This window comes from Protopterus annectens, chromosome 6.part0, assembly GCF_019279795.1.
Source record: "Protopterus annectens isolate FY-2018-M chromosome 6.part0, PAN1.0, whole genome shotgun sequence".
NCBI lineage: Eukaryota > Metazoa > Chordata > Ceratodontiformes > Protopteridae > Protopterus > Protopterus annectens.
This window is the reverse complement of record NC_056737.1, coordinates 401,648,676-401,664,740: the sequence shown is the minus strand read 5'-3', so window position 1 is coordinate 401,664,740 and position 16,065 is coordinate 401,648,676. Positions and strand designations below refer to the sequence as shown.

The window sequence follows — 16,065 nt, the reverse complement described above, 5'->3', positions numbered from 1 at the left end:
TTAGTTGTCATGGATACTCTGTCTCTATGATAAACTAGGAAAGGGGGAAACCATCAATGCCTGAATTTCAGAGACCCTTCTAGCAGTGGTTAAGGCTACTAGAAGCAGAGCTTTCCATGTACAAAACTTTAGAGAAGCAGAAGCTGCTGGTTTAAAAGGGGCCTGAATAAGCTTTTCTAATGCACAGTTAAGATCCCAAGGAGGAGGAACATCTTTCCTGGGGGCCTTAAATGTAGGACACCTTTAAGAAAAAGCTTAACTTGTAAGCTAAGAGGGGAGTTAAAGGCAAACAGGCAGACAAGGTGGAACACTGGACTTTAACTGAGAAGTATGAAAGACCACTGTTGTACAACTCACACAGGTAAGAAAGTACTAAAGGAATGACCACACCAAAGGGATCCTCTTTAATTTTTTGGCACCAAATGGAAAATCTTCTCCACTTGGAAATGTAAGATTTTCTAGTACTGGGTTCTGAGCTTTCAATGTTATCACATTTCAAACTTCCAAGTTCGAGCTTATGGTGTTCGATGTTTTGGAAGTTCGATTATGTGATATAAACCAGGGAAGGTACACAGCATGCAAAGTCACTTTGCACTGAATAGCCAGTTCCCAAGCTTTGATGGCCAAGCAACAGAGAAGATAAGATTTTGTGCCTCCTTGCTTGTTTATGTACCAAAGGACCAATGTATTGTCTGTGAGGATCCTGAGGGGTCCTGGCAAGAATACAGAGTGCATGGTCTGTAAGGCTAGAATTAGAACCCTCATTTCCCTGATGTTGATATGTTCCTTCCTTTGAGAAGGGGACCAAAGACCCTGAACTTCCTGGAAGCAAAGGTTGCTCCCCAACCCAAGTCTGAGGCATCTGTGAAGATTTGCTGAACTGGATGAGGTACCTGAATAGGTTGGCCAGGGTTCTGACCAAGTTGCTGCATTCACCAACGTAACTCTGTTTTCAGAGAGGGGAGGAGGGGAGTCAAGACATCTAAGGGATGAGCATGCTGGGAACAAACTGTCTTTAAAAACCACTGGAACTTTCTCATGTGTAGCTTTGCAAAGGGCAGCATGGGAATAGTGGAGGCCACGAACCCCAGCAATCTCAGAAACTCCTTGGCTGTGATGGAAGGAAGAGGCAGAAAAGCCTCCATGAATATCCTGAGATAAGTTGCTTTCTTCACAGGAAGAAAAACCATCATCAAGTCTGTGCAGAACCTGTACCCCAGGAATATAAGTTCCTGACTTGGTGTGAGGCATGATGTTTTGAAATTTATTGAGAAAACCAAGACATGCAGAAAGAGAATAGATAGGTTTAGATGTTGGGTTAACAAGTCTGGGCTGTTGGCCAGAAACAGCAGATCATCCAAGTATGGGTAAACCTGAAGGCCTTTTAGCCTTAAATAGGCAATGGCTGTGGCCAGGCATTTTGTGAATACCCTTGGAGCAGTAGAAAGACCAAAGGGCAAGCCAGTAAACTGAAAGTGCAAAGAACACACAGAGAAACACAAAAACGTCCTGAAGTGAGGATGAATAGGGATATGCAAGTATGCATCCTTGAGAGTCAGAGAAGATAAGAAAGCTTGAGAAGGGACCAGGGAAAGGAGATCAAGCAGGGATAGCATTCTGAAAGAAGGCACCAGCAGGAAAGTGTTTAATATGGAAAGATCTAAGACAGGCCTCCAAGGACCATCTTTCCTTGGAACTAGAAACATCCTGGAGTAAGATCCCCTCCCCTGTTGGTCTGGAGGAACAAACTGAATGGTACCTTGATCAGAAAGTTAAGAAAGAATCAAGGGAAACAGATGCAGTTGACTGGGGGGAGGTATTCCCTGAATGGGAGGGAGAGTCTTCCAAGTTATAAAGTATCTGTTTTTGGATAACTGAAATCACCCAGGAGTCCTGAGTGATTTACATCTAAGCAGAAAGGGAAAGAGAGAGGCAAAGAGACAAAGGGGTACAACTTAGAAGAGGGGGCAGAGCATCACAGAGGACTTTGTCTGGTCTGAAAGGGCTGCTGAGGAGGGGCAACAGCAGCAGAAGTAACAGCCTTAGCCTGTGGGTGTCTCCTAAAAGACTTACAAGGCCTAGTTGCAGAAGGAGCAGACGTGGAGGAGCAAGCCAGTTTCCTGATGATTGGGACTGGAGAAACAAGCAAGTGTTTCAAATCCTGAAGCTCCTTACCTTTTTCCGGCAGTGATTTAAATAATTCTGCAGCAACTTTGCCAAAGAGGGAGGAACTATCCAGAGGAGCATCAAGCAATTTTGTCTTAATGTCATCAGGGAGTGCCTGGAGACGTAACCAGGAATGCCTTCTGAAAATAGAAGCAGAAGTTGCTGCTCTGGAAGAGGACTCCGCTGCATCATAACTACACTTGATTGAATGTCTAGCTACTTGGGAGGAGGCTGACTGAACATACGAGTCAACCTTTCTGAATGGTGGCAAAAATGTTCTGAAGACTGTACGTGCAGATGTCCCTTTTATGGCTGAAGATGTCTGTACCTTCATGTGACATCCAATGTACAGGCAGTGGCTCTAAGCTTTTGTACACAGGCCAGACGGTGGGGTCGATGGGTGGAAAAAAAACCATATGTAAAGAATACTGCAACACTGAATAGAAGGACATCTAACTGATCTATGGAGTAACAATAGAAAATTCATTGGTAATATGAGGGACTCTGTGATCTTTGATGACTTCTAGCTTGAATACAGAAAATTTGCAACTTATGCAATTTATTTAGCTTAAGAATTCTGACCCATCTTAGTCCATTAGGCTTGCATGTATGTATAATCGTCAGAGCATTTACATTGTAAATGTGCATTTTGTATTCCAGTGCAAATTTAAAATTTGCTTGCATATCATGTATCAGTCCCCTGGCTGACTTTGAATGGTCAGCTCAGTAGTTTTCCATCTTAAGCAGTTGGAAAAGCTCCACCACCCTTGCTTCTGTTTTGTAGGTAGAATAAGGATGAAAAAATAGTTAAGGGCATGTCAGAGTCTTGCTGGTTTAACATTAGCTTACAAGAAGAGTTTCTGATCATTTGTAAACATGGGAAAAGAACTGACAACATGTGGGGCAGACCACCTCTGACCTATTATGTTTTTACGGAGGTTTAAATCTTGTTTTTCAGTAGATATTACGCATATTTTCTGATGATTCCACTGACTTGCATATTTACAAAAATACACATGGCCTTGGAAAGTTACTTTTACATTCTAGCTTTACTCCAGATTACTCAGCTCAGCAGGTAATAAAGGCATGTGTTTTAAAACTCATTTTGCTTCAGATGTATGTGTGTCTAGTCCAAGAAATTATGAAAATCCCCATATCACAATTAATGGTAAAATCAAGACTAGAGATGACATATCGTTTCAAAGTTCACATTTTGAGCATTTTTCCCTTTTTTGGCTGTGTTGAACTATATTAATGAAACAAGCTGAGCATTCTTCCCTTTTTTGCCTGTGTTGAACTATATTAATGAAACAAGCTCACTGTCTAGATATCATTTGTACTTGGTATCAGATTTTCTACTTTATTATATTCAAATTCTAAAGCCAATGGCCTTCTCTGTGGTATAGAGTGATAAAGAAATATTATCAACATGACTTAAATTAGTGACACAGACACTGCAGGAGCCAGCAAGGGGAGATGGGAAATGAGCAGTCATTTTTGTCTCACCTTTCCTGTTGGGAAGTGGGTATGTGCATGCCTTATGGGAATATCCCCCATTGTGTGACTCTTCAGAGAACCAGAAAGAAACCATTAGGAAACATCAACTTCCTGGGGGCAGGGCTGCCTATGAAGGACAGACAACTGCTTGAATGCGGGATGTCCCCACTCTGCAACCACTGCAAACCACACCAAGAAGGAGGTACAATGATGTAAAAGATGTGTGTGTGTGTGTGTGTGTGTGTGTGTGTGTGTGTGTGTGTGTGTGGGGGGGGGGATTAGTCACACATAGCAGAAGGATGCTCCACCTAGCATTAAAAGCAACTTACATTTTGACTTTCACTCCCCCCTTTCCACACTAGCAATGGCTATGATAAGCCAAGATGAAACCGCAATTGAGTGGTGGGATAGGTTGAATGACTGCAAATAGAAGATCCAAAACAAATATTAAACAATTAAAAAAATCAGCTGCTGAAAAAAACATTAAATTAGCAACAGCAATAAACGTTGTGAAGCAGAGAGGTAAGCACAGCACACAATATCTAATTAAAAAGGTAAATCTTACCATTAATGTGAGATAAAATAAGTGAGCAGCACAAAACAACTTATTATTTTCATCACCTGAGGGCTACATATGGTTAGAAGCATCAGATATGTCTTGTGACTAAAATAAATACAGTCCATCTAAAATCCTACAACCAGACCCTCCTGTAGTTAGTGACCCTATTTAGAAACATATGCATTTTTAAAAAATAAACTAAATTTCTAACCTCATGATCCTTAAGTAGTCTGTTGACAGTGGTTAGATCTTTCCCATAATCCTCTGAAGTTAAGTGTGTATTTAGTTCATTGAGCCACCTGTCCAGGTCAGAAACACTTTGGGCATACAGCTCAGAGCGGTTGGCATCAAACAGGAGCCGGGCTTTCCCAGATGTGGTGTTCTCCAGCTCATTCCAGAGTCGATGCAGCTCGTTTAACTTCTCTACAACCACAGGGGCAAACTGTGGTTTCTCTTTCATCAGCTGTGTACCTTCCTGTTCAAAAGACAAAATGACAAAAAATTAAGAAAATATAACAAACATGATATGTGAACATTAATATGATTTCTTAAAAAATAGAAATAGCAGTATACCCTTGCAGAGACAGTCTAGTTACAATTAAAAACAAAATCCTGCTGTTGCTGCTATTTAATATATAATATCGATGTTGCACTGACATTTACTCAATGGTGTATTTCTTTAAACACTGTATGCATGTTTTAAATACTATTACTGCATAATGACCTTGTTCATATCGACAAAGGGGTTTCAGACCAGACCACCTGTACAGTTAAAGACAAAATAAGCAAATAAATAATTATGGATTTTCAGTCCAGCCCACCTACTTGTTTAGCAAAATAAAGGTGATAAAACACTAATCAATCACTGATTAGTAAATGCCCATCTTAACAGTATCCTGTTTGAACTGTTAGTGAATCTAACTTACATTAAATAGCTTCTAGTTTGCATTCTGAGAAACACGACTCCTCCCCATTTCCCAATTTTTAGCATCCAAAGCATCTTCTTCCCGTAATTACAACCTTTGCAATGTTATCAGCAGGTTGTTGTATGATTTTATTAATGAAACATGCTAACTCTTACAGCTATTCCCACTAAAACATTATCTGTTGTTCATATCCACTTAAAGAACATGTCTTTTTCCCAGCATGAATCTATCAGCCATAGTCACACTGACAATGACTGAGGAGCTCAAGCAGAAAAAGAAGCCTATGACTACATATTCCCCCAAAAGCCATAGAGGTAACTGTTAAAAATCACAGGTCAAACATTACAACTGTTCTTTCTTGACTGACCCACACCATGGAGTAACAGTATTGAGACTTATGTGGGTATATGAACTAGTTTATTCATCAGATTCTTACTACAACTGCAACATTTACAGAAGTGTGCACGCACAGGCACAGACAAAGTCACAGACACTAAATTAAGAAAAAAATTGCAGTTGTGTACAGTGTGCAGGGTACAAATTGTACTTGCCTTTACCTAGTCCTAGGTGTGGTTAAAGATGCAACAGTGGTATTATAAGGACCTTAAATCTCAGGTCCATAAAAACAGCATGCAATAACAGGTCAGTCTGTACCACACATCCCTGAGCTGCAAGTCAGTTTATAGGAAATACATTCAAACTGTGATGGTAGCAAGAACAGGCATCACAAGCAGCTCTAGAACAAAATTCTTATGATTTTGTTCTTTAAACATCTAACTGGAAACAATGGATAATGGAGTTTCAAGAATTCTGAAATATTATTCTGTGCAGGAGCATGCCTCTGACACCACCCCCTTTGGGGAGTTATTAAGTCTTCATATATTGTCTGTTTAATCAACTATAAACAGGTTACACTTTTACAGAAGAAAAGGAAATATTTGGATGTTGAAAAACCCATGTATTTTCTTCTCTCTAGTGTCTTCCAAATTTAGAAAAGGAAATAGCTTTTCTGAAACACAGGGCTTGAAACTGTGAGTTGAGCAGATGTGTTAAAAATGTCCTTATCCCATCACAAATAATTTATCAGAGATCCTAGGCATATTCATTTAAGATGTGGTGCTCCTTAACACTCAGTTTATTTTTAATTTTCATAAAAACAGCCACTGGTACTGAGACTAACAACATAAACCGGTTATAAAAGGTGGATAAAAACAAATAAAACAGAGGAAAACTAATTTGTAGACAGTGATGACAGCATGATTCAGGCATTTGCTATTATTGAAAGTATTTGCAGGTCTGTATTATAAAGATTAAGCATTCTTGTCTTAACAATTTTAAGCCTTTTTGGATAGAAAATCAACAGAGTCCATGCCAGTGAAGCTGATTACCTTGTTTCAAAAGGGCAGGGTTGAGTGACAGAAGGACGCACAGGATCAGACCAGAAGGATTATAAGAAACTTGGACCAAAAATAGGTGCTGGTACTGCTAAAAGGGTAGAAAAGGAATGAACACGAGCAAACTAGTCTAGATAAGCTGGGATCTGATCCAGAAGCTGGTATGGTGAATAAGACAAGTAATAAAAGTAACTTGGTAACTTGTAGAATTATGATGCAGCAACCCTATTTTGTGCTGTCTATTTTAAACTGGAAGGGAAATTATAACATATGAATCCCACTTTTCTGTGGTTGGCTATGAAGTAATTGAATGGAAGACTGAAATAACTACGTAAAATAATTTTCAACTTTTAAATATATTGTCAGTTAAATATTTTAATATTACCATAAAACATTAATATTACCATAAAACATAACAGGAAATAAAAGCATATTTCTAAATATAAATGGCAAAGGCATACACATAGTAATACAAAGCGCGCAGGATGAAATAACAATTGCCACTTTGTGGTACTCTTGTGAGCCTTGCAATGGCTGCCTTCAAGAGTGGCGTGCTCATTTCCAGGCATGTACAACCACCCAACCAAGCAGTACACCACTTGCAGCATGGAGTTCCTCAGGCTCTTAATGCTGTTAGTGCACTGGGCCTAGGCAGCCTCTGTCCCTCAGGGATGGTCAAACCCACATTAGCTGCCATCTACCATCCTACCCCACACTGTCTCTCCAGCACCAGTGCTGCTATAGCTGAAAGGAAGTTGTTTAGGGTGCAGTAAGGGCTTTATCCGTCTGTACCATAGGGCTGAGGAAGAGTGGTGGTTTCCTTTATTTTTTGTTTCAAGATAAACAGGTTAAAAAATGAAATGATGTGAAGAATGCAAGTTATTTGTGAAAGCACCAGCCGGGCCTTTCCATAAATAAAAGCCTTGACCTGGAGAAAATAGAGTAAGTACCTGTCTAATGGAAATTAACAATAAGTGAACTGATGCTATCAGGACAAGGAAGATAACAATTAAGAGATGTACATGCATGGCACTAGAGGGACCTTTTCAGTGGATCTGTTAGATATACAGAAATTAATGCTGAAAGATAGTTTCAAGAAAAAGATGGTTAAAAAATAAATCTCCCATCAAATTTAACTTTAGACTGTACTAAGCATAAAGTTACAATATTATTTTCCTTTTTCAATGTTTTTCAGTGAATTTTCAAAAATACACAGTTTTTAAGTAAATGATTGACTAAATACACACTGATTGTTCTCTACACTCATAAGAGGAAACTGATTACACTTGTAGTATTGCATTAGGTGAAGACACAGGCAATATGTGCTTCAGCATGGAAACTCTAGTTCAGGGGCAAATGTCAGTGTAAGAAGCCACTGATTTGAAGCTGGAACTTCTATTTGGGGGAGTGTCATTTTATTCTTTCAACTGTATATATATTTTTTTTATTCTCTGTGCTAACGACTGTGTCACATAATAAAGGTTCATTTATATATATATATATATATATATATATATATATATATATATATATATATATAAAACCGCATCATGTATTAAAGGTTCAATTATAAATTCAACTGCATCATCATGTATTAAAGGTTCAATTATACATATGACCGAGTTGTGTATTAAAGTTTAATGGAGGATTAGCATGGGACCAGTGCAGAGTTTCATAGAGATAGGAGCACATCTGATGAAAATCCTAGCTGAGAAAGAATAGCAAATAAGGTGGATAAACCTAGAATATATAACATTAAAGCAACCACCCTCAAAGAAGATGTGCTTTTAACTTATTGCTGTTAAACAAAAACTCCCTTGTAACCACCAAAATAATGCTCTGCTTGAAAGAGAAGTCAGGAAGGGTATCCCAGACTTTCAGAACAAGCTATGTAAGACCCCAAAAACTGTCAGTCTTTATGTCTATAGTAGCAAGTGCAAACACTCATTTGTTTCACATCATCAGTATGCACAGATGCATTATAAACCTAACAGGGTGCAGTACTTTGAGTCAGGATCTAATGTTTTATTTACACAACAATGCTGACTTTCTCTGCAATAAGCTATAAAAATAAAAACATTTTTGGACTTTGAAGAAACATATTTAAGTACATCTCAAGACATGAAAGGATAAATAAAAGCCAGCTTGATTTACATTCAGGGATCCAAATTTTTTCCATTTTCCAGGAAAATGTCAGTAAATCCCAAAAGATGGAATGTCTGACTATTGCAAAAACACAGGATTTTCATGGAATTTGGCATTTTAGGTCATAACTTTCACTCATAACAACCTTTATGTAGTACTTGCAACACTGTTAGCATATCTTACTGAACTTCTGTTCTTAAAAGCTACTTTAATCCTGGATGTATATTCCTGCACTAAAAATAATGAAATCATGGCAAAGACCAGAAATTGCACTTAAAATTCATGGTTAAAATTCCCAGATGTCAACCAATAAAAATGAAATTCCATTTTTTTGAGAACCATACATCAGTAGCCCTGTTTATATCATAACTAAAAAAAAAGTATTAAGGGAGTATTAGGGAAATGTTATAAAGTATGACAGTGACAGAGACATTCAAGGCATACTTTCTTCCCTTTAAGAACATCCAGAATGAATTTAAATTAATTTCACCAGTAATAAAGGAAGCGGTTAGGGCACGAGTTCAGGATGCACAAAATAATTTATTCAATGACTAAAATCAACCACAAGTGCTTTCGTCCTGCCAAATTCACGAGCAAGACACATCCTTGATTCTGAGGATGCATTTACTGAAACATACCTGCCTATAAACATGAGGGTTTATTAAATCCTTTGTTGTCCTTTAGAACTTATTTGTATCACACATTACCTAAGATAAACCAGCAAACTAGGTATTTTATAATAGCATCACTGAACAGATATTTGGATAGAACTGCTGCTTCCCGTTTTGATTGCTCTCTCTACTGTAGGACAAAGAAAAATCACAAGGGACAATGATAAAATATGCATTTCACTGAGTCTGTTTATAAAAAATAAAAGTCACTCTTACCTTATCAACACTGTCAAGCCATCCCTTATTAGAGGCCAACTCTGCCATAAAGGCTTGGTGTTTAAGCCACTTGCTGTGGAGGTTCCGAGCCTCATCATATGATGTATCCTGAGCTGTCAACATCTTCTCATTGATCCAGAAGGTAAGCTGTAGTAAACAAATATAAAAAAAAATCATGTCTGATGCAAATGATATAACTAGTCAAACATGTCTTACTGCCAAGAACTGATAAACTACAGCTGCATAACTACATTTACCATAAAAGTAAATGTTCTGTTAACAATATTATTGCTGCAGGAATTCATAACATCGTTAGAATGGACTTCAGTATTCCAGCTAGATATTTGCCAGCAGTTGGCTGTCCCTAGGGACACACTGCTGTAATCCTGCTACAACTCAGTTAGAGGAAGCAGGGTACAAACCAAAACACATTTTTCCAAATCTGGTTTGTTGGGGGGGGGGGCACCTTTCCCACACTGCCTGCCAATCTGGTTAGTTCACTCCCATCACTATGAGGAGGGTCAGTTGGGAGGTGCCATCATTAAGGGAGCTATCCAGGTTGTTCATATTTTTCCCATTTAAGCCTCATCTCGTGTGCCCACCCAGTGATGACCCATAGGTGGACATGCATTGAGCATTATTACCACACTGCCTCCACTTCCACAATGGGCCAATATCAGCAGGAAATCCTGCCCAACCACAAAAAGCATCATGCAACAATTTCCTTGCCATTCACCAGGGTGCATATGTCCATACTATGCTGTTTATCAAATAGAGCATATGTTACATAACCTCAAAATTCCAGTTCAGAAAGGCAAGAGCCAAAATAAGCCAATATTCATGTGCTTCTGAGCATGCAAACTCCCTCCTCCCAGCATGGATATGCCTATCCTTCTCTGCTGACATTGTGAAACACGCTAATTGAACTCAGGTCACCTGGTTCACAGTTAGGTCTTTATCCTTGTACAACACTAGCACAGTCTTAATCTATCATTTTTTTATGCTCACAAATGGCTATGAATTAGACTTCCAAGATGGCTGCACTCTGAGTAACAGCTTAATTTTAGCTCTCCTAGTGCAAAAACAGAAACTCAGAAAAGAGAGACACTGAACTGGTCTTTTTCGGTAAATTTCAGTTACTGAGTACTAAGTACACTGCTTGGATGCCAGCAAATAAGAAATTTAGAGAAACTGAAAGAAAATTAAACAAAAAAAGTGAAGAGAAAACAATGGTGGGGAAGAATCCTGCAGCTGTTCAGCAAAAAGTAGTTCAAGCTCCAGCTTTGGTGCAAGACATGACTTCCAGTAATCTAGAGGAAAAAGAAATCAAATGTGCTCATAGATGATTAACATAAAAGAAACACTGAAGGAGTATATCAACTCAAACAAAAAAAAAACCTGGAAAAATGGAAGAAGCGTTAAACAGATATTCAGACAGGCTGATAAAACTGCAACAATCAGAGGTCAAAATGAAGAAAAGGCTGGCTGAATACGATACTACTCAAATGGAGAGATTATAAAAAAATAGAATTACAGAACAGAGCATGTAGGGAAAATGAGATATTCTCTGCTGTACCAGAGAAACTAGAAGAAACAGACTGTATTAGTTTTATGAAAACAAACATGAGCAACTGGACTGGTTAATTGAAAGGGCACATGTTATGTATGCTCCAAACCTGGCAATTAGAAAGCAGCCAGGACTTCTAATAGTAAAGAACACAAAGAATTGATTATGACAAAACTGTGGAAGAAGGACAAAGCACTAAAGTTTGGGGACTTCCAAGATGGCTGCACATTGAGTAACACCTCAAGTACAGCTCTCCCAGTGTGAAAACAGAAACTTAGCAGTGAAAGCCAGTGGACATAGAGTTCTGGGTAAATTTCAGTAACTGCCTAGTAAGTATGCTGCCTAGATGCCAGGAAAAAAGAAATACAGAGGACCTAAAGGAAAATCAACTACATAAGGCGACAAAAAAAAAAAAACACTAACTGGGAAAAGTACTGCAGCTGTTCATCTAAAAAACAGTGCAAACTCCAGACATGACTTCCAGTAACCTAGAAGAAAGTAAAAGGCAGCCACAGTCAGACCTGACTAAAATAAATGAAACACTGATGGAATGCATCAACTCAAACAATAAGATGCTGGAAAAAATGGAAGAAGCTTTAAACAGATATTCAGATATGGTGATAAAACCACAAAACAAGGATGAAATTAAGAAAAATTTGGTTAAATATGAGACTGCTCAAGAAGAGATGTTTCAAAAAATAATAGAATTAGAAGACAGAGCACATAGGAAAAACCTGAGATTTCTGCTGTACCCGAGAAGCTGGAAGGAACAGACTATTAATTTTATGAAAGCACAAATAAGTAACTGGATTGGTATTCCACAACAGGTATTGCAAATCGAAAGGGCACATTGTGTGTATGCTCCAAATCTGGCTTTACTATGAGAAAACTTAGACCTTTAACAGTAAAGATGCAATCTTACCAGCCAAAGGAGTTGATTCTGACAAAACTGTGGCAGAAGGACAAAATACTAAAAGTGGGAGACAGCAGAGTGTTTGAGGAGAATGACTACTCATTGTACACCAGACAGAAGAAAAAGAGTAAATGTTCCCATTATTCAGGGAATGTCGAGAAGCAGGTGTGACATTCAAACTGCTGTACCCAGTTATCTTCAAAATACTGGCTTTGTTCCAAGTCAGACTTTCCCAGTAAACAAATGTTTAAAAAATAAATAACTAAAAATAAATAAATGTTTCCCTGGAGGAACAAAATCATTTTTGATGAAATACATGCTAAGGAAGGATTACAAAAATGTATCCAACAAAAAGTGAGCTGTGAAACAGAAGGACATTCTGCTTTTTGTTCTTCTGGTAATAAAGACCACAGAGAGACTGTGCCAGTGAAACCTTTTTCACTGTTTCAATGGAAAATGCTTGAGAAAAGGTAAAAAGCACAAGAGTTGACTAAAAGAATCGAGACTATGTTGGAAAAGAAGCAGGGACAGGGTTTGGGAGAAGGAAATGAACAGGAATAGAAGTAAATCTGGAAATATTGAACTTCCCTGGACTTTATTAAACTTGCAGGGGACTCTAAACCATATGCCCTACTTCATCTCATTAATGTCTGGAAAACTACTCTGGAGAGGGGAGGAGAAGGTAGAAAGTTAGCTGTTAGTAAAACACATTTTTTTCATAATAATACTATTTAAATAGTGCCTGGTTTTATTTGCATGTTATAAATATATTTTTTTCAGTTATTTTTAAGTGCAATGGGGATACTAATGTAAATTGGTGCGCCTTATTTTTTCTGTTTCTTTCTCCCTTCTCTCTTTCTCCTTGTTCAGTTTTAAGAAATGTAGGTACTGCAGTGTAAAAAAGATCTAGTTAAAACAGCATGACAAAAGAAAACATAGTGTGCTTTTTCTCATCTTGCATATGAGAATGAGTGTGTTAAGGCATTAGCTTAATCTAGTAAAAAGTTTTAAGAGAGTAAATGAGAAAGAATATTGAATATTCCAAGGCTTTTGTCTAGTAAACAGTTTTGTGTTTGGTTCTCATGTCTCTAGCAGGCACTCTAATAAAGAGAAACGGCTGCAGAAAATGTTTTCTGAAAGCATTCAAAGCATTCCAGTGTCTTCCAGCTGACAGACCTATAAAGATAAGGCAAAACCAGACAGCACTTAATAAAACCACAGGCTATACCATGCATCTTAGTATGGATAGCTTTATGTTAGTTTGAGTATGTGTGTGTGGCTGTCAGTTTGGAATATCTGTTCCTATTATGAGGGTAAAATATTTGAAGATGTACATAGTTTAGAGTATTAAGTTAATATGTTTTAGGGGGGCATTGGTGTGTGTGTGTGTGTGTGTGTGTGTGTGTGTGTGTGTGTGTGTGTGTGTGTGTGTGTGTGTATTTTTGTTTGAGTGTTTTCAATAAAACAAAAAGTTCTGTAAGATATGACATAGGCTGAAATGGAGATGACAAGAAACAACTGTATAAAAGATTAACCTGCCAAACAGTACATGCAACACAAAAGCTGAAACTAGACATTTAACAAAAAAGCTGTTATACATGAAAGGTGGGAATAATAATCTCTCAAGAATATGATGCTTTCTATAATGTCTTTAAATGTTAATGGTCTCACAGATAAATACAAAAAAGAAAGAGTAGTGAACTATATTTAAAAATGTAGAGTGCAACCAGTTATGCTACAGGAGACACACTTGGAAAGAACTGAACATGTGAACTTCATAGTAACAGAACAGGATAAAAAATACATTAATTGTAGATTTGTAGTACTTATGGGCAAGGGAGGAAGATTACACTGGCGTGTATTTATATTCCACCGAAAACTGTTATAACAGAGCTAAAACAATTCTGGGAGAAATAATCAGCTTTCAGCAAGGAATATTACTTATAGGTGGGGACTGGACTTTGCAATAGTGAAGATTGTCTGGGGGCCCGGAAGGGAACATATAAACAATATAACAAAGCAGGGCAGATTTTTAAAGAAATGTATGAAAATATCTGGCATGGAAGATTTGAATTCAGTACTAGGAGTTTGGAAAAAATTTACATATTTTCCCAAGATATAAAAACTGTGTTAGGCTAGTCAGAACTTACACTTCACAGGAACATGTGCATTTAATTGCAGGTCTCGATACATGCCCAATAACTATTTCAGATCATGCGCCAGTAACAACTAAAACAAAAATACAGGGTAATGAAATAAAAATGAGACAGTGGCACTTTCCCACCAATCTGTTAAAAAGTGAGGAATTTAAGGAATGAGTAGTGGAATTTATTCGGGTGTGATTAGAGAAGACAGAAATTCCTTCTGAAAATATAGCTATACAGTGGCATAAAATTAAAGTGGAACTTAAAAACTGGTTGGAAATTAAAGAAAGGGAGATATGGTACAGAACTAACAAGAATTACTTGGAGGGATTGACAAATATTAAAGTACTGCAAAATAGGGGGAATCTCACAAAACAAGAAGAGGAACAACTGCAGAATGTTAAATGGAAAATAAGGGATTACCTCAATAATAGGCATGAGTTAATGTTAAGCAACTGTTTTCTGATAATAACTCTAGACCACAAAATCTTTTAGCACAATGACTCAGGCAACAGAAAGCAGAAAGCCTGTCACCAAGCTTAGGGAGCCTATAACAAGGAAAATAAAAAGGATCCTCTAGAAGTATTAGAAATATTTTGGAAATTCTATGAAAGTCTCTATAAAACAGAGAAATATGGAAATCAAGACAAGGTGCAAATGAAAATGTTTACGGAAGAATTAAAAATGCCAAGGTTTGAGGTAGAGGAGGCTCAATTACTAACAATTAGAATATGAAGACATGAGATAAAAATGGTGATGTATAACCAATCTATAGAAAAGTCCTCAGGAACAGATGGCATTCCTGTGGAAGTCTGGAAGCTAGGAGGGAAAAAATGATAAATATCTGGAAGGTTTTGTCTAACAGTATTTTAAGAGGAGGAGAAGTACCAACATCCTGCAAGAAAGTGGTAGTATCTGTAATACCTAAAGAGGGTAGAGATCCATTAGATCCATCTTCATACAGGCCCATTTCAATACTGAATCATGATTATAAAGTGTTTATAATGCCTGAAAGAATGGCAAAAGTGATACCAAAATTGATAGAAATGGATCAATGCATTTTTGTGTAGGGGAGGTAAACATTTGACAACATTAAAAGAACACTGATGATCCACAAGGAAGCAGAATATAAGAAAGTGCCGCTGTTGTTGGTGGGTCTTGATGCAGAGAAAGCATGTGACAGAGTAAGCTGAGGCTTTATGAGCAGAGCAATGGAAGCATTTGCATTCCCTGATAATACTATAAGGCTAATAAGTAGGATACATGAGGGATTGAAGGCAAAAAATAAAGTGGATAGGGTCCTCTCTGACATCATCTGCTTGAGCAGAGGAACCAGGAAGGGTGTCCTCTCTCCCCTTTGTCATTTACATTATATTCATAACCACTGGAAAGAAAATAAGAGACTCAGAAATTAAAGGATATAATTGGCATGGTAGTCAGGAAAATCTGGCTTTACTTGCAGATGACATTATTTTATACCTGACAAAACCAGAAAAGGACATCACAGTGCTGTGGAACATATTGAGACAATTTCAAATCTTTTTGGGATACAAAATTAATGAAGCTTAAAAAAAAAAAAAAGGCAATAACAGTAAATTTTGTACCACAAATGAACTGGTTCAGCAATATGCATACTTATGGGGATAAGATAAACTGATTTATTTAGGAGTATACATTAAAAATTATTCTGGTGTGGTGGCTACGGATATTTTGGACGAGACTAAACAAAAGAGCACAAAAACTAAGAAAATTGTACTTCTGTTATATGGATATCGATAGTAAGACAGGAGCAGTTGCCCCTTTAGTCTTGTACTCAGGTCAGGCATATTTTTATCAACCAGAGAAGTCATGGACAGCAATTAATAAA

General features: G+C 37.6%; 1 protein-coding gene across 2 annotated transcripts in view; it reads right to left on the bottom strand.

Moving 5' to 3' along the window:
* Nucleotides 1-16,065, bottom strand: part of LOC122804338 (spectrin beta chain, erythrocytic-like) — a 2,132,081-nt gene that overhangs the window by 747,129 nt on the left and 1,368,887 nt on the right. For both annotated transcript variants that reach the window (XM_044074141.1, XM_044074142.1), the window contains 2 exons: nt 9,575-9,721; nt 4,434-4,697 (listed from right to left, as the gene is read on the bottom strand). In XM_044074141.1, coding sequence (XP_043930076.1) covers nt 4,434-4,697; nt 9,575-9,721 — 411 coding nt within the window. The remainder of the gene's footprint in view (nt 1-4,433; nt 4,698-9,574; nt 9,722-16,065) is intronic.